Consider the following 23,537-nt stretch of genomic DNA (forward strand, 5'->3'; position numbering starts at 1 on the left):
ATGGCAATTGACAGATTTCTGGCATCTCGATTTATCAAAGAGAATATTTCCGTCTTGATAAAACATCCTATTTCACATAAGAAGGATGTTATTCCTTTTCTCTATACTCCTGAATATATCATAGGTATATTTATAAAGAATATCGATTTTAATTAATTATTTCAAAATTAATTAACTATAATTAATTATTTCCAAAGTTAACTACAATTTAATTTATAAATTATTAGGTTATTACGAAATAAAATTGGCAACGCTCAAAATGAAGTAATTAATAATATAATAAACATTTTTAGACATGGGTTACGTTACAATCGATCTTAAAACATGTTATTCGACAATGATTATCAATTACGGGCCTTGGAATGTGGAGGTTGCAATAAAAAAATTAGAAAGAAAGCAACTTGAATGTTCCGGTATTTTCATGCAATTTGATAAAGCTATGTTAACTGTTGGAAAAACTACATCTTTGACTATTACATGGCAACCAACATCGGCAAAATATACTGAAAGAAGCACGAAAGAACAGCATTCAATTTATTTAGAAGTAAAATTAATTTCATTGTTTAAATAAAATACGAATGAATTATGATATTTTCTCTACAGCGCGATGTACTTTAACAACAATTTAATAATAAAAATAATATTAAACTTAATATATTACATAAAAAAATACGATTTAAATATTTAAATATTATAATAATTTAAAACATTGATTTTTCTGCAGGTATCTCGTGGTTCTATAATTCCCGTAATTATAAAAGGCATTATTACTTATCCATTCGTGACTGTTGACACGAAATTATTAGATTTTCAAAATGTCATTGTAGGAGAATGTTTGATGATGAGCATTTTAGTGAAAAACGAGTAATATAACATTTTTAAACATATTTAAAACTTGATAAAAAAGACAGTTACATATTTAATTAATTAATTTTTTAGAGGCTTCGTCGATTGTTACTGGGAAGCAAAAATATTGACTACTCGTAAGAAACAAGAAGACTGCCCGTTTCAACTAAATTGCAAATCGAATTTTCTTCTATCTGGTCATTCAGAAATCATCAATATTTATTTTAAACCACGTAAAACGGTACTACATGCACGTATTAGTATGATATAGGCAAAAACAAATCATTCCTCATTTACAGTGTCGCGTAGAAGCGAGTCTAAAAATCATTGTCAAAATGGGATTGGAAACGCAAACGGTAACATTAGTTGGCCGCGGAATCGAGCATAAACTGCGAATAAGCGATCTCGACATTAATTTTTCACCCATGGCACTTTTTACTGAAGTGCAGGAGAAAATATTTACAATCGAAAATACTTGCGATTATCCCGTGGAATTTTTTTGGCATCATCTCGATAGGTATAATTGTCATAAAGTAACATCGAATCGATGTATTGGTCAAATTAGATATTTATAGATTATAAGCAAAAGCGAAATAAAAAGAAAATGATTAAAATGTCATAAATAGAGATCCTATTTTATCATTTTGCAATTAATATGAGAGCTAATAGATGAAATGGCGTGGAATGTACTTTAAAAAGAATAAAATCGACTTCGTTTCGCAGTCTTTTTCTAGAAGAGGAACGACTCGCCGAGGCACTGACTCGCTACTACGGAGTTAAAGAAATCCTATTACCGCCTCGAAAACTCGGAGAGAGTATGCCATTGTTTTTAATGGAATTCTATAATAGTCTCATGAGTGAGATGGCGTACGCTTTGTCAGCGGAAACAATTGAGGAAAAAAGTGTCATTGCGTCAAATGGTATATATTAAGAGTTCTTGCAAACCAACTTTCTTTACTAGAGATTATCACCTTTAACTGTAATTACGAAATGAAAAAGATCGTAAAAAATAATTGTTTTATTGTTTTTAACGAGCAATATTTGTTTTAAAAAAAATTTTAAATTTAAATTATGACACAATGTATAATATGATATTTAAATAGACGACGACAAACTGTCAGAACACAATATAGATGTAAAAAAGAAGTCACATAGTACGTCAAGATTACCTGTTCAGCACTCTCCAATGCGAAGAAAATTGAAAATAGATTTGCAAAAGGAATCTAAAGTCGATAAGTGGAAACAGAAAAAATCTACCAGTTCATCTACTTCTACAGATTATCTAAAAAAAAATTGTCCACCTATGTCAGTTCTCAACAAACTAAATTTTCCTCGCGAACCGCCTATATTGCCAACAAACGATCTCGAAGAGCTTCAAAATTTACTCCTCTGTGAGTTATTTTATTATATTATTGTATGTAAACAAAAATTATTACATTATAATTTTTATTTGTTTGACAAAATAATTATTATAGATTTTATGTTTTTCTTAAGGCTACATAGAAACTTTACGCAAAGATCCCCGCTTTTACGAGAAAAGGAAAGATCCTATAAAAGATTTATTCGATAGTCTCGAAACAAAGACAATTCCAGAACTCGATTTAGTCGATCCTTCACAACCAATTAAAAAAATCTGCATTATTTTTCACGGAGCACCGTTCACTGGTAATTCTGTATAAAGTTGGTGAAAATATGCACAAACAATATTTATCCAATTGTTCTATTATTTAGAATATCAAGAAACTGCGTGCAGAAGTGCTAGAGTATTGCAAGTACCACTATTACATTTAGATAAAGTCATCATCGAAGGGATCGCACTTGGTGATAATTCGTATTCCATTAAACTACGACAGATTATCGATGAAGCTTATCAGGAATATTTATTAGCGTTCCAAAAACATAAGTAACTATAAAAATTTATTTAAAAAATTACAATTTTTAATAGATAAATTAAAAATTCTTTGTTTAGAAAAAGATTTTAATTTTTTCAAAAAGTGGAAATGAGAGATTTAAAATTTGTTTTTCATATAAGAGATATTTTGGAAACTGGATTGTCAACAATAAAGAAAATTGGCGTTGAAGTCACGAAACCTGAGCAAGAAATCATCACAAAAGAAAAATCACCTAAATCAATAAAGTCATCGAAAGTAATTAAACTTGAATCAGAAGCGACGACAAAAAGCGATAAATATATTGAAAGTGAAGCTCGGAAATTAATTATGCCATTTGAGATCGAATTTGCAAAGATTCCAAAAGAAGAAGATTTGAAATTTTTAGATCCTGTGAGCTTTTACGAATGTAAAATCCAAACTATTTTGCTACTGCAGAAAATTCTTTCACATTACACGGTGACAGTTGGATCGAAAGTTAATGAGAAAGATAAGAATAATACTTTCCTCGGAATTGAAATTAGTTTATTGACTGAAATTCTTCGAGAAAGGTAGCATTTGATATATGCATATTTTTAAATAATATAAAATTATTGCTTTTCAATGTATATATCATAATTTAAGTATATTTATATATTATAATTAATTAAATATAAGAGTAAAGTCTCTCACACACAAAATATATTATATTATATATTTATATAAATATTATATATATATATATATATATATATATATATATATATATATGTATACAAACAATTTTTATAATACATATTACATTTAATTAATTATAATACACAATATTTCTTATTAATTATAGATATTAATTCTTTAAATATTATTTGCTTTGACTATAACTTTTTGCATATTTTATATTTTTTAAATCTTTTTCATAATTTCCTATTGTTATTATATGTTAACAAACAGGTTATCATCATTAGATTTCAAGAGAGGTTTTGTACTACAAACTTTAAACAATATCTTCTACAAAAATTATGTTACTACATTAATTACATTACTGAATATAGTTGGACACATAGAATATTTATTGTTTGTAACTTTTCTGAACTCGATGGATAATTATACTCGAAGAATAAAGAAATTACAAGAATTAAAAGGTAAATTGCAATATATATTAAATAAAATTATAAAAGTTATTAAATTTTTACATTAATTCTCTAAATAAAACAAAAATTAGCGGAAGAAATTGCTAAGAAAATTCAAGAAATTGATGAAATGTCATTATCTGAATATGAACTACTTGCGGAAGATGAAAAGAAACTCTATTTAGAATCGATTTTACCAAAAAAGAAACAAGAAGCGTTACAAAGGCGAATGCAATTTGTACAGCAAATGACGGAATTGAAAAAACGAAAAGTATCGATTTTGTAATTTAACTTTAAAAAGACTTACATTTTCGCATTTCTCTATTTTATTTGAAAATTAGTGTAGAACATATATAAATATTAAAATAATATATATAGTTTTTTCTTATTATTAATTTAAAAAATGTAATTCTATATTCAATATTAATGTAATGTGTAATATTTAATTATATGTACAATTATATCAAAATTTTATTAGATAATTATATTAATAAAATTCAATTATATTTATTAATATTTAAGTTTCGAATATTCTATAGATATTATCTCAGCAAGTATCTAACATACACAATATTAAAAATAAGAAATTAAATAAGAAAATAAGAGATAGCAAATTTAACAATCAAGAAGAAAAATCTCAAACTTCTAAAGTATCCATCAGCGAAAAAGAAATTCGAGATCTCAAAGAGCCAAAAAGTAGAGACAACTCTAAACCAAGTAATAATAAAATTAAACAAAATGTGACAAATTTATCTTTTAAATAAAGAAAATTATGCAAATTAATTATATTTGTAATATTATTATATGTCACTTAGAACAGGAAGAACTATCGAAAGAATTGGAGAACATTGCTAATGCCATGAAAGATTACTATAGCAGTCTTTTGGCCATAGAAAACGTCATCAAAAATTGGAATCCTATTAAAAAAGCAAATATCAACAAATATTCTACAAAACCTTAATTGCTATACCTTAATATAAAAATGATGTACCCTTGTATATTTGTACAATTTAATTATTTTTACAGACTTATGCAAATGAGTATACAAATGAATACATTCATATCTGGTATGTAAATGCTACAGATCCATGGGATCGAGTGATGTATGATGTGATAGTTAATCAAATGAGCAAAAATAGCTTGGCTCAGAAAGCTTTTCGTAAGTGATATATTGGAATTATTTTTTAAATAAGTATTTATTATATAAAAATTAAGTAATAATATTTAATGTTAGCTCTTGAAATTATATCAAAACCGGATTTGGAGCCGAAAAAATACTATATTCTCAAGTCACGAAACATAAGAAAACGAGATCTTAAAAGTAATGGCAAGTATATTGTCAACGTAATTTGTGAAAATTGCCCACATATGATGCGTTTATCACAAAGATATATTAATCATAATTTTATGTTATTAAGTAGGAGCTTATCAAATCGTCTCGTTATCCACAATGTCTGACTCCATAATAATAACGACAAACAATTCTTCAAGTGTTAACTTGATTAATAAACAAGAAAATCACGCAGAAAATGTAAAACGCAAGAAGCGTATCGTTGACAAAACTGAAGAGTCATTATCGACATCATTAAATACATCGATAATAGAAAATAAAGATACATCTACTACAAATGCAATCTTCGAAGTGATGCTAAAATCGCGATGGATTTTGCAACCTAACGAAAGTCAAACATTTAAAATCCGATATCAACCTGAAGAAATAGGCACTCATCGACAAACATACGCGTTATCTATCATCAATGGCAATGATATCACTTATGATATCAATATCCATGGTGTTGCGGATATTCCTCGACTAGATATGAATCCTAACAGTATTTTTTCAAAAGTATGATAATGTTTTTTTTATACGGATAAATGAAAACAAGCTTGGTATTAATCTTTATTCAAATATAGCAAATAATTAGATTTTAAAAAAAGTTACAAGCATATAAAAGTAATGAAAGATATTTTAGGTCGAAGAAACAAAAATAAATGATATCATTGATCCCACATATTTTTCTGACACTGGTACCTATGATCTTGGATCCTTACTGGTGTTCCGAAAGGATAAGAGGTTCACTCTAACTATTAATGTATCTAATGATATATTAAATTATTAACAAAATAAATTATTTGTAAATAGTGCCCATCGTCGTGGAGCAGAATTAAAGTTCTGCAATATATCAAAAGTCAATGTAGAAGTATCCTTCTTTCTGCAGGAAAATAATCCAGATATTTTTATTATAGAAGCAGAGAAACTTTATATTCAGGTGAGCTATTTTTTATTCTTATTTTTATTTTATTTTATAATATATTTAATATTTTAATATAATTTAATGCACACAGTATATTAAATTATTCTTTGCTATTCAATTTGTTAGGCTGGACAGTGTGGATTGTTAAAAATATCTGCAGGTGTTACGAAGTTCGATTCATTTACTGATAAGTTGCATATATGTATTGCGAATAATCCGCATATTGACACAATCGAAGTAATTATTAAAAAAATACATCATACGCTTCTTTCTATTTAAAATATTTAAAAGAATAATTCTTCTAAAAATTATTTTTACATTTAAATCAATTAAAAATTATTTTTAAATAAAAAAAGTTGCTTAATATATGCAGAATTATCAAGAAACCTGTAATATTTTAGCTTCGATGTAATGGCTCAAAAATGGACATTGAACTTGATGGCAAACAATTATCCTTTAATCAAGTGCTTCTGTATAGAAAAAATTATCTGGATTATTTCATTCGGAATAAATCTCCGGTTGAAATTTTCTGGCATTTAAATCCTGATGGATTCTTAGATCCTCAAATATCATTTACACCAATCAAAGGAGTTATTAAAGCCCAGAGTGATCAAAAGATCGAATTTTGTTATCACGCAAGCAAGGTAAAATTCAATTAAATTTTTTATAAGTTACATTAGTTAATTTACATCAGTGTTTATTATTTAAAATTGTAATACTTGAATTTCATTTATTTTTTAAATATAATTTTTACTATTATATTTAAATAATTTTTACAAATTGTATTTAAATATAATTTTTACATATTATATTTAAATATAATTTTTACAAATTATTTTAATATAAAAAAATTAATCTTAAAAAATCTTTAAAAAATGATTTATTTTCTCTCTCTCGAATATTTTTAATTTAAGAACGTACATGAAATTTTCAAAATATAAATTTTGATTTAGATTGGAGTAATCGAGGGAACCTTAATTTTCAACGTTTTCTTTCACGAAAATGATGTGGAATCTATTTTTGTGGAAAGCCTTACTTTATCTGGCGAAACATATGATGTTGCTATCGACTTTAACGATGCAAATCCAATTGACTTAAAGTGCGTAAAGGTTGGCTTTGCTACGAGTGCAAATTTTACAATAACTAATCGAGGGCATTACGAAGTTAAATATGTGTAAGTAGAAAAATATATTTATCGAGCTCGTATACATACCATATGCATATACTTTTTCAACATTAAATTTAGAATATATTATTAATGTATATACTGCTAATTAAGTGATCAATTATAGCGTTCTTTTGCAAGAGCAAAATAAATTAGACACGACCATATCGAATTTATCTTTAAAATTGAAAGAAGACATTGAAATTAGTCCTACTTTTGGTTCCATTCAACCAAAAAATGAAGTTACAGTACAAGTATATTTTTCAATATAATTCTCTTTTAATTTCTTACATGTAATAAAGAAAAAATTATTGTAGATATATCTATTATATTATATATTTAAAATAGAATTATTAAACTATAATGATAAATTATAATCATAGACGAATTTAGCGTAATTTTGTCAATTTTACTTAAACATAAGAAGTTTAAATGTGAAATAAAATTTTTTAATAAAAATAAAATATAGCTTTATTCTGTTGCAGATAACTTTTCTACCAAAGAAGGAAATTACTTTAAAAGAATGCCCAATACTTCGATGTCATATTCTCGATATGAATAAAGAAACTGCTGTGATTGCGGAATTTCCTTTAAAAGTTTCCTTAGTTGCATATTATACTAGGTAAAATATTTTATCGAATCTAATTTTTTAACATTTAATTTAAACATTTAAAGGCAATTTTTTCCTAAAAATCCTTTTTTTCTTAGCAGATCTAATTATAATTTTTATTATAAGACAAATTGTAATACATGAAACTAAATACTAATTTTTTTTAAATATAGATTTCGCATTTATCCTTATCCCGAGATAAATTTTGCTTCACTCGGCATATGTACCAAAAAAAAGATGTATCTTAATATAGAAAATACTGGACAATTTTTGCTTCATTATTCTATTGAAATAGCATTTACCAAGTATCCATCTATTATCTACATGACAGAATTGATGTCGGAAGATGCAATCAAAAATGCTATTGATAGAACGGCGGATACGCCAACGAAAAAAGATAAATTGCGAATTGATAAATCGCTGGACAAGTGAATCTTTCCTCTTTTGATTTGATAATTTTATTATATGCTTATTAAAAGCACAAACAAGTTGATTATTTATCGCACATAATTTTGTATTTGTTATTTTATTAAATTTAATTATAATAATTCTAAAAATAAAAATAATAAAAACACTCGTTTCTATATGCTAATATTTAATTATTCTTAGGAAAATATCGGAATCCACGACCATGTTAAGAATTGGTCCTTTTACTATAACGAAAACGGAAGGAAACATTCAGCCAGGAGAAATAGATACTATAACAGTCGAATGTTATCCGGAATGTGTGGGTTCTCAAGAAGAAGAAATAATAATTCGCGTGCCTGATACTATTCCCGAAGACAGAAAGGGCAAATTAATCAAACTATTCGTTAATTCCTGTGTACCTAGCGTCGATTTGCAAAATCTCGACGCTATGTTCCATGAAAATCACATTGTGAACTACATTGAGGATTTTATTTGTCCAAAAGAGGTACCTTAAAATATTTCCAGTAGCTTATCTTGTATTCAAAGTTCAAATAAAGAGATGTTTTTTCTTTGTTATACTAGATCGGTGCACATACTGTATTTGTGCGTCAAGAGAAATGTTTGTACTTTCGTTACGTCAGCGTGTCACACACTCACACGGCATATCTCGTGCTTTATAATCGAAACGTAATACCTGTTGATGTAGAACTGATCTTACTCACAGAATCATTTGCACCAAAAACTGTAAAGCCCATCTTTGTACTGACACCCAAAAGAGAATGTATTCCGCCGATGAGTCATACAAAATTCGCAATTTTGTTTAATCCGATATTTATAGAGGTAACATTTATATGCGTATATGTAATGTGTATAATGCAATTTTAATAATTAACAATGTGTATATAATATTTAAATTTTAAATTTAAATATTAAATATAATTGAATTAATATTGTTAATATTTGCATTTTAGCTGTTTTATATTTAATGTTATATTCATATTTTATATAATCACAGACATATTATGCAGTCTTCGAGATTGCAGTTGAGCTTCCCCCGCATTTAAGAAATGAAAAGTTTTTCGTGAAATTAATAGGACAAACTTGTGTACCACAAGTGACAATAATAGAACCACCCAGCGGAAAACGAGAACAAATTGTTCTAAACTTTGGTCGTACTCTTGTAAATGATTCTAATGAAAAGAAATTCACTTTTAAAAATGTCGGTGTAATTTCAGCTAAAGTGATTGTTGAGATTTATGAGAATTCAAATTTTCTTTTCACTCTCAGTACTTGCGATATAAGAAATTTATCAAGTAGTTGGGACTATGATGTCGATAGTTAGTTTCATTTTCTCATAAATTAATTAATAGTAATTTAAAAAAGAAGTAAATTCTTTGCAGAATAAATTTTATAAAAATTAAAGCTTTAAAAAATTTCCAAATATCTATATAAACAAATTATATTTTTATATCCATCTTTTATATAATTTTTCCAATTATATAAACTAAGATTATTTAAAATTATTAATAAATCTTTTTCGATAGGAAAAATAACTTTTTAAAAATATGATATAATTATTTTAATGTCTTTAATTTGTGTAAAATCTTTTATTATTTTTCAAAAAAATTTAGTTTTAAGAAGAAACTGAAAAAAGATAAATATATTATAACATGACAAGATAATTTTAGTAATCCACAAAGAAATAGATTACTTTTATGTAATATGTATAAATTATTATTAAATTACAGTGTCAAATGATCGATGCATTGTAGTTCGTTTAATGCCCGAAGAAAAAATCTCGTTCAAAGTAAAATTTATTCCGCAAGAAATCGGCAACTACGAGGGTCAAGTGCGACTATTCATCACCGATAATCCTTACGAAAATCTCATAATAGATTTGAAGGGCGAAGCGTACGCAGAATCAATTGTGTTAGAGGGGCTAGAGCTCACAAATATAAAGCTTAATTCTACCAATGAAAAACGGGAGTCTAATATCAAATCGCGAAAATCGTCGAAGCCAAATAGTACAGTGGGAGGTAATAAAATAGCGAAAACAATATATACACAAGAGAAAACACAATTAGATACAAAATTATTAAAATATTATTAATTTTTATTATAACTTTTACCTTGTGTTTATCATAAGTTAATATCATTAATTTTTTTCAATGAATTTTTGTCAAAAATATCAACCTTGAAATATTTCCAATTTTGTAAAAATTTTATAATTTATTGCATTATAACTATTTATTAATTTACAATATTTTTTATTAATTTCTCTTTTAATAAATTTTTTTTTAAGTGCAATTTTTTCTTGGCTGTTTATATTTGTGATTTATATCTTACAGCTTTAACGCCGACAACGCTCCCGGTTTCATTGGCTTATAAATTGGATTATGGATATTGCTTTGTCAATAAAATATATAGAAAAAGTTTCAAAATTGTCAATAAATCAGTCAATCGGTATTTACGATTTCAATGGAATACACATCCCAATATTGTATTTACTCCATCTATTGGTCATCTCCAACCCATGACTCATAAGGAAATCATTGCGACATTTCTTTCTTCAGAGCCAGCGAATTATATCGATGTATAAATTAACAAATTTATAATTCTGTCAACTACCACCAATCAATATTTTTAATTTGCATTTATGATAAAAATATTTATTATAAATATGTATTTTTTTAACTTACATATATTCCTTGAGACTTCTTTTTAAAAAATAGATTTTGATTGAAAATAAAATGTCAAAATTTTATTTAAAAAGTCATATTTCTGTATCATACATCTGTATATTAAATATATCAAGTGGTAGTTACAGATTTCTTTATTTGGTATTGTTGCACATATATAAATGGATAATTAACAATAATTTACAGACCTGTGTTGATTGCACGATCTGCGCAGTCGAACTCGTTGATCCTTCGAAAGAATCGTCTTGGGATGATCGGGAGACAGAAGTGCGATGGATGACAATGAATATTGACGATGAACAAGAAATAAATGTAGAAACATTGGTAAAAAAAGTCGTTGAGCCCGTTAATGAGCCAAGCCACGAAATTGTATCTGGTACGACGAAATGCATACAAGTATTACTAAACGCGATCGTGGCATTCTCCAAGTACATTTGTTCCGTTAAGGAGATCAATTTTAAGGATTCGTTAATGTTTCAGGTAAATTACAATAATGAATTATATTATTTATTTAATTTGCCTTTAAATTAGACTATGATTATGTCAATATAATTAGATTTTTGCGTAGCTATGTTGATAGTATAATTTGTATTTTTTTGATTGATTTTAAAATAACACAAATAACATTTAAAAAAGAATTAAATTATAAATTAAATTCATATATATATATATATATATATATATATATTTTTTAAGTATTTATTAAAATTGCTCCATATATAATAAAAATTTTATTTATACAGACATATAAAACATAAAAACATATAGAAACTTTTGACTTTTTTCTTTCAATACTTGTAAAAGTTTTTAAAAAGTATAACAATATTTTAAATTCTTCATTTTCAATTTATACCAATCTTTATATTCTGTATATAGTCCATTTATTAGTTTATCCACTAAAGATTAAAGGAAAAATTATCAAAATTAAACAAATCATATATAGTAGGCCAACTGAACGAGCAAATAAATAAGGTGTAAAAATTTTTATTAATAGTTAAATAATTAAATTAACATTCCGTTACAGAATCGATATAAATTGTAAACGTTTCGACTGCACTACAGTCTTTATCAATACATAAAAGTTAAATATTAAAATACAAAGTTAAATGTTAAAAATACATTTGGTATTCAGACTTCGCAACACACACTTGAAATATCGGGGAAAAGGACTTGTTAAAACGATAATCATGCTCAAATGTCGCATAACTTGGCATCTCAGACCAATCGCCTTGCATATCTATTGGTCAACAGCGAAGAATCGTTTCAATTTTATATTTTAATATTTAACTAACTTTGTATTTTTAACATTTAACTTTGTATTTTAATATTTAACTTTTATGTATTGATAAAGACTGTAGTGCAGTCGAAACGTTTACAATTTATATCGATTCTGTAACGGAATGTTAATTCAATTATTTAACTATTAAAAAAATTTTTACACCTTATTTATTTGCTCGTTCAGTTGGCCTACTATATATGATTTGTTTAATTTTGTTAAATTATACGAGCCTTTCATTAATTAAGAAAAATTATCAATTTATCCACTACAATTATATAAATCTTCGATCTAATTATTTAATAAAAGTACAGAAGAAAAATTATAAATAATTTTGCAATCGATCGTTCATGTTGAGTTTAAATATTTATTCATAATAACATGGGGATTTCCTGAATTGGCATGTCCGTGAACAGACGTAAATATCACGGAACTCTAGCGATAAAATGCAGACTCTGTTGATTTTATTATCAAATTCAATTCTGGCTGTTGTTTATATGCAAAAATAAGAATAATAGCTCCACTCGCCAACAGCGAGTTAGTCTACCAATTTTCGATTGAAATATAAATCTTTTATATACGTAAATAAAATTCAGTTTTTTCAGCATTTTTTGATATTTTGAATTATATATATATATATATATATATATATATATATACATACATACATATATATATATATATATATATATATATATATATATACATACATACATATATATATATTATATATATATATTTTCGTGTATTTATTTCGATAAAATATATTTTGAAAAGATATTTAAAAAGATCTATTGCCAGAGCATTAGTCTTATTACGTATATTATTTATTTATAATATGTATAATATAATATATCGTAATATATTATTTATATTACGTAAAAAAATATAATCATACATATTGATATATTTTTAAAAATTATTTGAGAAAAAAGAAATGATAAACAGAAATAATAATGCAACAATACCAAACTATCACTTAAATATCACTTGATAACTGACATTTTTCAATATTTTATATGTATATATATATATAATTTATATTAAAAACTAATAATTATAGTTAAATATATTTAATTATTTTTTAATTAATTTTTGTTTTACTTATATAATTTTAATGCTTATATATTTTTATATATAATATTTATTATTTATATAAAAAATATCAGTTATCATTAGTTTGAACCTCCGAAATAAAATCACTCACCGATCACGACCATCGGTTTACAGCAGCTCCTGTAAAAATTATATATAATATTATTATTTTAATAATTTATTTATATAATTCTCCTTATACAAAAAATTTAATGTATGTATATTATAGATATTTGCAGTTTGAAAATAGATTCTAATTTTATTATCGAATTTCTGTAAATAATTGATTGAGTTAAATTAAATCTTTACGCGATTTTATAAATAGATAAATAGATAAATAGATAAATAAATTTAAATAGCTAAATAGTTTTCTTATAAATATATATCCCATTTTATTCGCATATAATTCACTTTTCATTAATTAAATAATTTTTCATTTTGAAGAATAATAAATTAATTTTATATAAAGTTAATATATTAGAGTAAATAAATTGCTATTAAATTAATTGACTCACCAACCGTGATTGTCAGCCTTAATATCCCTTTGTAGATGTCATCTTGTCGGGACTGTGCAGTTTCGAATCCACGATGAACCTTCATACATGTTCGAATAAAAGTACAACTAATTACCGCGCACAACAATTAACACGACACGATTATCGCGCGATACTTTACTCGGCAATCCAAATCCGATAACGGATTTCCCGTTATATACGGCACTACACCTTCGCGAGAGAAAATTCGACATTACACAATCGCGACATTTTCACGACATTCTACGACGCGTTTGGCGAATATCGCGAGATAAATGCCGTCACGCAGTTTAATGAAATTCCAACGGCATTCCTGACATTCAAGATTCACGATGCGCGATACGCACTCCCGACAAGCATTAAATTCAACGAGAGATACCACGTTTAAATTACTCTGCGTGCTGTACTATTTCGATGCTAATTTACGCGAGACTCATCTTTGTCCTCCCTGAAATAGCAAAAGGCATGATGTAGTATAATATTATAGATGCATTTATCCGCCACGAATAGAATATCATAAAAGTATCGTTATTATAATGTAATCAAAACGATAAATGAGACGATATATATTAATTGCATATTTGCGAGGGAAAATGAACGACGCGCCTGCGCAATCAACTTCTCCCCGACTCTCGAGAAGCTATCTTTTCGCGGCTCGAATATTGCAAGGAAAGAACTAATTATCCGACAGGCGCGTCCTAGAATCATTGCTTGACCGTGTATTTAATGTTCCTAGTGTCTATTTATGTCAAAACACTTACTTGCGGCGGATAAATAACGTAAAAATCGCGGAGCGTCCTCGAGCGTGCTTCGACGTTGGAGTTCGGCACCTTCGACTGCGCTCGGTCTCGCTCGGCTCGCTTCGGCTTTCCCCCAATACCTCCACTTTTGGCGCCAAAGCGCAACTTCGCGCACTTTGTCTCCGCACCTGAAAAGCCGCAACGAATGGTCTGATTATGGGTCGAATATTGCGGAGAAATCACTCATTATTGAATATACGCGTTCAATAATCACTGCTTGACAGTTCGTTTAATCTATCGAATGTGTATTTATATGCGAAACTTACTTGTGACCGGTAAATAAGGTGAAAATTGCGGAGCAACTCTGGCTGCCCTTCGACACGGAGCGTTCGGCACGTTCGAGTATCTTCGGCTCCGCTCGGCCTGCTTCGGTTATCCGCGAGTCTACGGAGACGCTCTTAAGGCGTAATCACACTACAGCTTGGTTGCGGTTGAAATAGACCAATCAGAGTACAGCAGGTTGTCGACTGTGCCGACTGATTGGTCAATTCTAACTGCAACCGAGCTCGCAACCCCTAATGTGATTACGCCTTTATATCGCTTCGAGCAGCGTTCTTAAGTATTCCAATCATGCATCGTTTATCATTGCTCATTAAAAAATTAAACAAAGACAGAGATGACACTTGCGAATAGTAAGTAAAATATGCAGTCTATTGTATGTACCATATGTATGTATGTATATGTATGCATGTATATGCATGTATGTATGTATGTATGTATATATGTATGTATGCATGTATGTATATATGTATGTATGTATATATGTATGTATATGTATATGTATATGTATATATATTTTTGTCACTGTGCATAATATAGACTGCATTTTACTTACCGTTCGCAACGCTCACAAATATCATCTCTATCTTTGTTTAATTTTAATGAGCAATGACCAATATATAATTGAGACATTTAAACATAATGTCGTTGCGATTCTAAGATACTCAAACGTGCCAAAATGCTCCGTAATTTTCACATTATTTATATACCTGTCACAAGTAAGTTTCGCATATAAATATACATTGGATAGATTGAACTGTCAAACAATGATTATTAAATGCGTATATTAAATAATTCTCTGCAATATTCGATCCACAATCAGACCATTACGGCTTTTCGAGATGCGGAGACAAGGTGCCCGAAGTTACGCTTGTTTGGCGCCAAACGAAGAGAGGAGGTATTGGAGAACAATTTTCACGTTATTTATTTGTCGCAAGTAAGTGTTTTGCATATAAATAGACATTAGGAACATTAAATATATGGTTAAGCAATGATTATGGGACGGGCCTGTCGAATAATTATAATTATTCAAAGTTCTTTTCTTGCAATATTCCGCGAAAATATGGCTTCTCGAGAGTCGGGGAGAAGTTGATTGCTTTAGTTATATTAGTTAATTTATATATGCATAAGATAATATTATATATTATATGTTAACGTATAAAATTACTCGCTTGTTTATAGATTAATTATTTTCTCAATTTTTACAAAATTTAATAATGTACAACAAAATGTAATTAATAATTTTCCATTAATAGACGCGCGAATATGTATTCACTTTATCGAATACTGGCACTGTCGATGTGGAATACATTTGGCAAATAAACATGGACGAGCAGTATCCGGTGAGATTGACTACACATTATTCACGATCTACGCCAAGGTCACGAGGAAATATTCAATCTAGAGCTAACTCATCTGTATATCCATTTCACGAACATCGTCAGCGACATAATCCAAATTATGCGAGGACAGAAATCATCGAAAACGTAAAATCAAATCATCAACGGGCCTTATTATCTCAAGGTTTTAATTTAATTCTATCGATTCTAATTTATTGAGATTTTCAAGTAGAAAAATTATATTAATCCAGATATAAAAATATTTTTAGAGAATATTATCGAGGTAAAATCAAGTGTTTGTCACTGCGGTCCATCCGATCTTTTTAGCAGCAGCGCCGGGTTGACTGAGAGAAGTAGTGACAGCTGGTTAGAAAGTGATGACTTGCCATTTGGAATTTATCCTGAAAAGGGAACTTTACCACCGGGTGAATCTATGGAATGTACTTTGCGATTCTCTCCCCTAGATGTGTTTGATTACAAAGCTCATCTTACTTGCAAGTACGAGAATCACAGACTCACACAATCGCTATTCATTCGATTAATACATTGTTTAATTTAATTATTTCGTGTTTTTATCTAGATTATACTAATATGTTAAATATTTTATATGAAATTAATGATTTAATTTATAATATAAATAATTTATTTAACGTAAATTTAAAAAAAGAGAGTAGATAATTGATTTTCGTATATTCCTCTTTATAAAATATCAATCCGAAAATAGTTTGGTGAATCATAATATATTCGTTTAGTCATCAAAATTATTGTATTGTGTGTATAAATTCTTGACTATTTGCACTTCTGTTTATTTGTGTGAATAGAATGGAGAATCTCGATCCGGAGTTGTCAGAACTGATTATTCCTATTGCGGGAAGAAGTTTGTTACCGTATTGCCATTTCGACATACCGGAAAGCAACTATCTATCTGGTGATAGACGTGACGCAAAACTGCCAGGACCAATCAATCACTATTCCGTCGATGGATCTCTTCCGCAAGGTACGAGAATAATCGAGCTGAACGTGGTCGGAATCGGTGACACTCATGTAAAGTGAGCATTAAATTTAAACAAATATATATAAAATCAATTGTATATCGCGCATAAATATTACATTTGTTATTACACGAATTTTAGAAAATTTCGGATGATAAATCCAACATCGGACGATTATCACTTCGCCTGGAAAGATCGAACTCGTCACGTTGAAAACGAGATACCGAAATTCCATTGCGTACTTCCGGAAGGAATCGCTGAGCGAGGGAAGCAAGTTGATTTCGCCTTTACGTTCCTCGCAGAGGACATTGGTATTTTCGAATCCTTCTGGTTATTCTCCATCGAGAAATATAACTTGGAATGTCTCTTCCTGTTCGTCGCGATGGTCAGAGAACCATCAGTTTGCTGCTCGGTTGTTTATCTGAAAATGAAACCAACCGTATTAGGTAAAAGATAAAAATAGAAAAATTTAGAAATATATATAATTTTATATTTGCGCGTCTTTTTTATGTAGGTGTTAATGTACGAGAATCGATGAGCATAATCAACAACGAGGAATTTCAGCTTTCCTTTCATATCGTACGGGACTCTTTGTATTCTGAAGGGCGTGTTCAGAGCTTGAAAATAATGCCAATGAACGGCATTTTAAATTCAAAAGACAAACAGATTCTTTGGTAAGTAAGAAAAACAATGATTTTGAATAATAAGAATTTTTCGTATAATGTTTAAATTGTACTTTTTACAATACAGGATCGAATACCAGCCTACATTTATAGGCGAATTTCAATTTTGCATAAAATGCATCGTGAAAAAGTTGAAGACACTGTTGACTGTATTTGTTACAACAATTACATATGATATTATCGTTTCGGTTACATATGTAAATCAAAGTGACCAAATTGTACAATTAAATCAAGACGAAGAAAATATCATCGACTGCGGAAAAGTATGTATTAAATTATTTTACTGAAAATTTAAAAAGAGTAATTTTAAAAGTGATATATATATTTTTACATTTAGATAATGTTAAAAGTGCCCTTCACTATTACATTTGAAATAATAAATTCAAGCAAGATGGCACTTCATTATTCTTGGGATCTCGGCATGACACCAGAAATAATCAGCAGAAATATGTATACAATTACTATGCAACATAAGCAGGGTCGCGTGGTTAGCGAATCATCGTCTAATTGTTGCCTAATTATTACGGCATTACGAAAAACGATGATAAAAAATTACCCCATTTTCTTGAAGGTATCATTCATTTAAATTACATACATTTAAATATTTAATACAATGTATTTTTTTGTGAAAAGAGATGTTACAAATTTATTTTTATATTCAGATTTCTAGAGGACCTACATATCGGCTAATCTTACGAGCGACTGCAAATAAAACAGTTTTGGAATTCAGTTTTAATCATTATGACTTTGGATCTTGCTACATACGAGACATCACAGCACCTGCGTATTACGTCGATTTACGTATCACAAATCCAGACGATGTTCCATACATGTAAGTTATTGTAATTGAATATAAAAAATTAAGATTAATGAACAAAGCAATTTCTCACACAGATTAGAGTGCAAATTTGAAGAGAAACCACACATCTCCGTGAATCTTGACGCTCTTTCAGAGTCAATAGCTTCTCGATCAAGTATCATTATTCCAATAAAGTTTCGTCCTCTACAACAGCTGCATTATCGCGATAATTTACATTTTATAATCAATTCGACGGTCGAGAAAAATATTATTATAACTGGCGAAGGAATTACATATAAAGTACATTGTCATGTTTATAATTAACATATGTCTATTAGAAATTAATTTAATTCTATTATTATATTGTGATAGGTTCATTTAGTAAATCCGCGCGACAAATTGATAGATCTTGGCAATTTATCGATCAATAAAGCGATCATCAGAAAGGTGCCGGTGATCAACAATGGTCGTGCTCCGCTCGAATTGAAGTTCGGTCTCATAAAGAATTTACCGGGATATGAGCAATTTTGTGAACGAATTCAAGTGTGTCCAAAGAAGATCAATGAAGAGAACAAAATGGATCACACTCGAGCATCAATTACTGAAACAAAACGTTCAGATACGTGTGACGTGACTCTTCAAACGATCGAACCCCATCTGTCCGAAGTTCTTGAGATCGAACCAGCAGAATCGATCGTACTTCAATCGACAAAGATCGTAAATGTTGTTGTGAAGTATAAATCTATGCGAAGAATGCGTCCTTTCTTCGCTAAAGTAGCTTTTCAAACCAATTCCACAATTCAGCCATTATTTATCGTGCGCGGAAGTTGCATAGGAGCGGAATTCCGACTGAATAGAACTTGTATTCCTTTCGGTATAATCGTTCAAGGTTGTTTCAGTGAGGCAAAGGTAGTGCTATTGAATACAGGAGACATTGGTGCTAGGTTGGTGTTATTATAGTAAACTATTGTTAATTAATAATAACAAAAATAATTAAATATTATATTATTAATATATATAAGATCTTTTATATTCATTTTTAGAAATTAGGGGACTATTTTTTAATGTTATTCTTTTCTTTTTTTTTTTAAATATGTTTTAAAGTTTTTGTATATTTATTTTAGCAAATTAATTATCTTTACTTTTTATATAGTTTTTATTCGTATATATTATAATTGTAATTTTCATAGATTTATAATTAATATAACGCATAATATTATTTGAATTTATTAATGTCTCATAATATTATAATCTAATAATTCAGATTCAAGTGGAACACGTCGAAATTGCCACGAGATTTTAGCATTGCTCCTGCGACTGGCTATTGCTCCCCCGGCATGAACGTCAACTTCATTGTCAGTTTCCGACCTACTCAGCATGACAGTTTGATCGAGGGCAATGTGAGTGCATATATACATATAACTTCTAGCCTTTTGTATTTGTACATACAAAATATTTCATTAGCAAATCTTGTACTTTTCGTATAATATACGATATCAGAAAACCATATAGTTTATTTTACACACCACAATATTTGTTTTTTTTTGTATAACTTTGTAAAACAATTTTTTCTTTCAGGTTTCGAACATTTTTTCTATATGTACTTGACATATAATTCTCGAAATTTCATTATATTTCAAAATCAATTTAAAATTTGTATTTTTTAATATTTTTTTTAAGAAATATAAAAATGTGATTATTAGTTTAAAAAAAAATCTTGTATTTATTTCAGAGATATATTATATTTTATATTATTTAAATATCTTTTTTAGAAAACGTACATATATTTTTTTATTATATATATATGTGTATTTTATATATCTATGTATATATATATTTTTTTTACACATTAAAAACATGCAAAATATTGTACATACAATAGTAAAAAATGCCAAAACCAGTAAAGTTTTCTTGTACAAGATATTTTTATAATAATTAATAAAAAGAGCATTTTATATTGTTTGCAGGCAAAGCTTGAAATTGAAAAATATGGAGTTCTCAGCGTAAAAATTACCGGAGGTTGCTGCAAGCTACCTGACCCAATTGACACTTTGTTCTTTTCGTGCCGTGTTCGTGAAAAACTAATGCAATCTCTAAACGTCGAGAACGACACGACGACTTCTTGGAAACTAAAGCCAGAAATTTTCGGTGACTACTTCTTTGTCGACGAGATCTTACACGTTCCTGCAAAAAAGATTGCAATCTGTACCATCACCTACGCCCCTCTGGTTATGAACAGCGAGAACCATCCTCACAAAGTAATTAAAAGATACTTGATGAATTTCTCTCGTATGTAGAATAATTTTAATGAATGATTTTATAGAAGAAATATAGATTATTTTACATAATTCTGTGAACAACACAAGTCAACAAACAAACGATACATCTATATCATATTCATATACTGTCTTAGGGTACGTTGCTTTTGAAGCTGCCGAATGACAAAGCACCTTTGGTGTATTCTCTTCAAGGATTGAGCCTAGCTCCGCAGGTTCTGCAAAGGATTACACGTCAGTTCCCTGCAAAGACAAAGTTTACAGAATTATTATCTGTCTACAACTGGATGAGTAAATGGCAACGATTCGAATGTAAAATTGAAGATTTAGAGAACAAAGCTTCCGTCAAGGTTTAAAAATTTATTTTGAGCGATTTAAATTGTGATAATTATACAAATTTTAATATCTTTTTTTTACTTCTTTAGGATAAAGCATACAGTTTTGTTGGTAACAATAAGATAGACGTGCCGTCAAATACTCAGCGAGACTATCGTGCAGAATTTCACTCTTACAAAGAATTGGAATGTAATTTCAAGGTAAACCATTAATTAAAGAAAAAATTAAATCATTAAATAAAGAAAGAAAAAAATCATTAAAAAAAAGAAATACAAATCTTATTATAAAAAAAATGTTCAATATATAGAATAGAATTTTTTAAGTTTTTTGAAATGTATTTTATTCAGATAACGTTCATTAATGAAGACGGCGAATATCAGTTTTATGAACTTCAATACAATATTACAAAACCTGAAAGAATCGAATCGATTAAATTGATTACTTCGGTGCGATCTTCGGTGTGCCACGCTTTAAGACTCGATAATCCATTCAAAGAACGACATGTAATGTATACGGCAAAGTGTCAGCATCCTTATATCACTATTTATGATGTACCAAAACTTGTGGCACCTTTATCCAGCGTTAGTTATTTTTTATTATATTTTATTAAGATTGTTAATTAAAATAATTGTCATTTTTTAATGTTACATTAAACAATATTAATGAAAAAAATTATATATACAATTTGTAATTAAATAAAAGAAGTTTAGATAATCAATAAAGAATGTAACTACTAATAATCGATATAAATGCAACAGGAAACAATCGGTATCGAATATTATCCTATACATCCCAGCGAGGAGTCTGCGATAAACTTGGATGTTAATAGCGAAGAACTCGGATTGTTTCCTTATGAATTGCGATTGCGAGCGACACCGGCTCCTGCGGAAAAAACGACGCGTGTTGTTGCGATGCTCGGTGCTTCTGTCACCTTCTCTTTGACCGTACGCAATCACGCCGAAAAGAGTGCAACATTTGCAATCAAGGTAAATATAAAATATAAAAAAACGTTTCTATCAAAATATAAAAATTTTCTCATTCTAGGTGAATAATGAATGTTTCACGACTTCGAAGAACATCGAAGTGCCAGCGTTAAAAAGTGCCTCATTCGATGTAGTCTACGAACCTTATGACATCGATAACGTTTCTGCTATTTTGACAGTCACGTCTGAAATCGCCGGGGAATTTATGTATGATAATTTACAGTTAAAATTATTTAATTTATCTTATTGATATATTATTATCAAATGCGTGCTTGTAGTTATAATTTTATTTTAATTATGCACAGATTTCCTCTTGTCGGTACATATTCATTGCCGAAACCACAAGGACCGTATGCAGTTACTCTCAAAGCACCGATTCTTATACCATTTAAAAATATATTTAGAGAAACTAAATTTTTCGAGCTTATTTTGGACAATCCTGAAGCTTTCGCGACGACAACATCATTGGAAGAGATTAAACAAAAACAGGTAAATCTACAGATGTATATATTTTTCAAATATTTTAAATTTACCTATTTTTAAAAATGGAAATCGTTCATCGAATATGGACGTTTGAGGGTATATAAGAAAATTATTATTTATTTGAGATATATTGATGAGAAAAAAATATTTATATATTATTTATTATATATTTATATTATTTGGAAACATTCTTAAGATAATAATTATTATGATATTAATACATATATAATCGGATTTTTATAAATTAATATTTCAAGACAATCAATATCGTCGTTCGTCTGAAAGATGTATCAAATGAAAATAAGAGAAAAGTAGAAAATGACAGCTATCCAATAACTGGAAAACTCTCGATATACTGTACAGATCCCAAGATTTCTCACATCAATTGGACTTATTATTTAAAAAGTGTATATGACTAACACATAAATAAGCAACATATATTAGTATCTAATACTTAATGATATTAATAATACTGTAGCTTGACACGTACATCGAATCATTCGAAATATAAAATTTTATGATTGATTATAGTGATTGTAAATGTTCTAATTATATATTATTTTAACAAATGATATACATTTGATATCCTATATATGTTTCAACATAGATCGTCAATCCTTTCCTTTTTTTATAAAAAAAGGCATGCTAACTGAATGAATTTAATTTTAATTGAAGTATTGA

The 23,537-nt window shown here is 28.4% G+C and overlaps 1 protein-coding gene and 1 long non-coding RNA gene across 2 annotated transcripts; one reads left to right on the top strand and one right to left on the bottom strand.

Annotated features, from left to right (window-relative positions):
• Positions 1 to 23,369, top strand: LOC114928410 (axonemal central pair apparatus protein HYDIN-like). The gene is given in 50 exon segments (XM_085479918.1): positions 1 to 124; positions 294 to 544; positions 725 to 864; positions 940 to 1,087; positions 1,146 to 1,363; positions 1,570 to 1,766; positions 1,950 to 2,237; positions 2,341 to 2,511; positions 2,578 to 2,749; positions 2,879 to 3,286; positions 3,666 to 3,859; positions 3,928 to 4,115; positions 4,429 to 4,539; positions 4,644 to 4,758; positions 4,815 to 5,003; positions 5,079 to 5,171; positions 5,266 to 5,690; positions 5,818 to 5,918; positions 5,988 to 6,114; positions 6,226 to 6,336; positions 6,501 to 6,743; positions 7,053 to 7,273; positions 7,392 to 7,518; positions 7,750 to 7,886; positions 8,048 to 8,302; positions 8,484 to 8,787; positions 8,865 to 9,122; positions 9,298 to 9,619; positions 10,031 to 10,318; positions 10,631 to 10,875; positions 11,168 to 11,461; positions 16,221 to 16,488; positions 16,574 to 16,802; positions 17,126 to 17,353; positions 17,438 to 17,742; positions 17,811 to 17,970; positions 18,047 to 18,242; positions 18,317 to 18,550; positions 18,642 to 18,811; positions 18,874 to 19,078; positions 19,151 to 19,722; positions 20,043 to 20,178; positions 20,746 to 21,036; positions 21,192 to 21,404; positions 21,480 to 21,590; positions 21,738 to 21,971; positions 22,149 to 22,376; positions 22,435 to 22,580; positions 22,679 to 22,862; positions 23,114 to 23,369. Coding segments are annotated over 50 exon segments (10,737 nt in total). The 3' UTR covers positions 23,276 to 23,369.
• LOC114928414 (uncharacterized) lies at positions 13,465 to 14,744 on the bottom strand. Its single transcript, XR_003819062.2, has 3 exons — positions 14,647 to 14,744; positions 13,868 to 14,333; positions 13,465 to 13,493 (listed from the first exon to the last, which is right to left on the bottom strand). It is a non-coding gene; the product is annotated as an uncharacterized LOC114928414 (long non-coding RNA).
• Positions 23,370 to 23,537: the final 168 nt, after the last annotated feature.

This window comes from Nylanderia fulva, unplaced genomic scaffold (genome assembly GCF_048542155.1).
Source record: "Nylanderia fulva isolate GAGA-0341 unplaced genomic scaffold, ASM4854215v1 Scaffold1, whole genome shotgun sequence".
Taxonomy (NCBI): domain Eukaryota; kingdom Metazoa; phylum Arthropoda; class Insecta; order Hymenoptera; family Formicidae; genus Nylanderia; species Nylanderia fulva.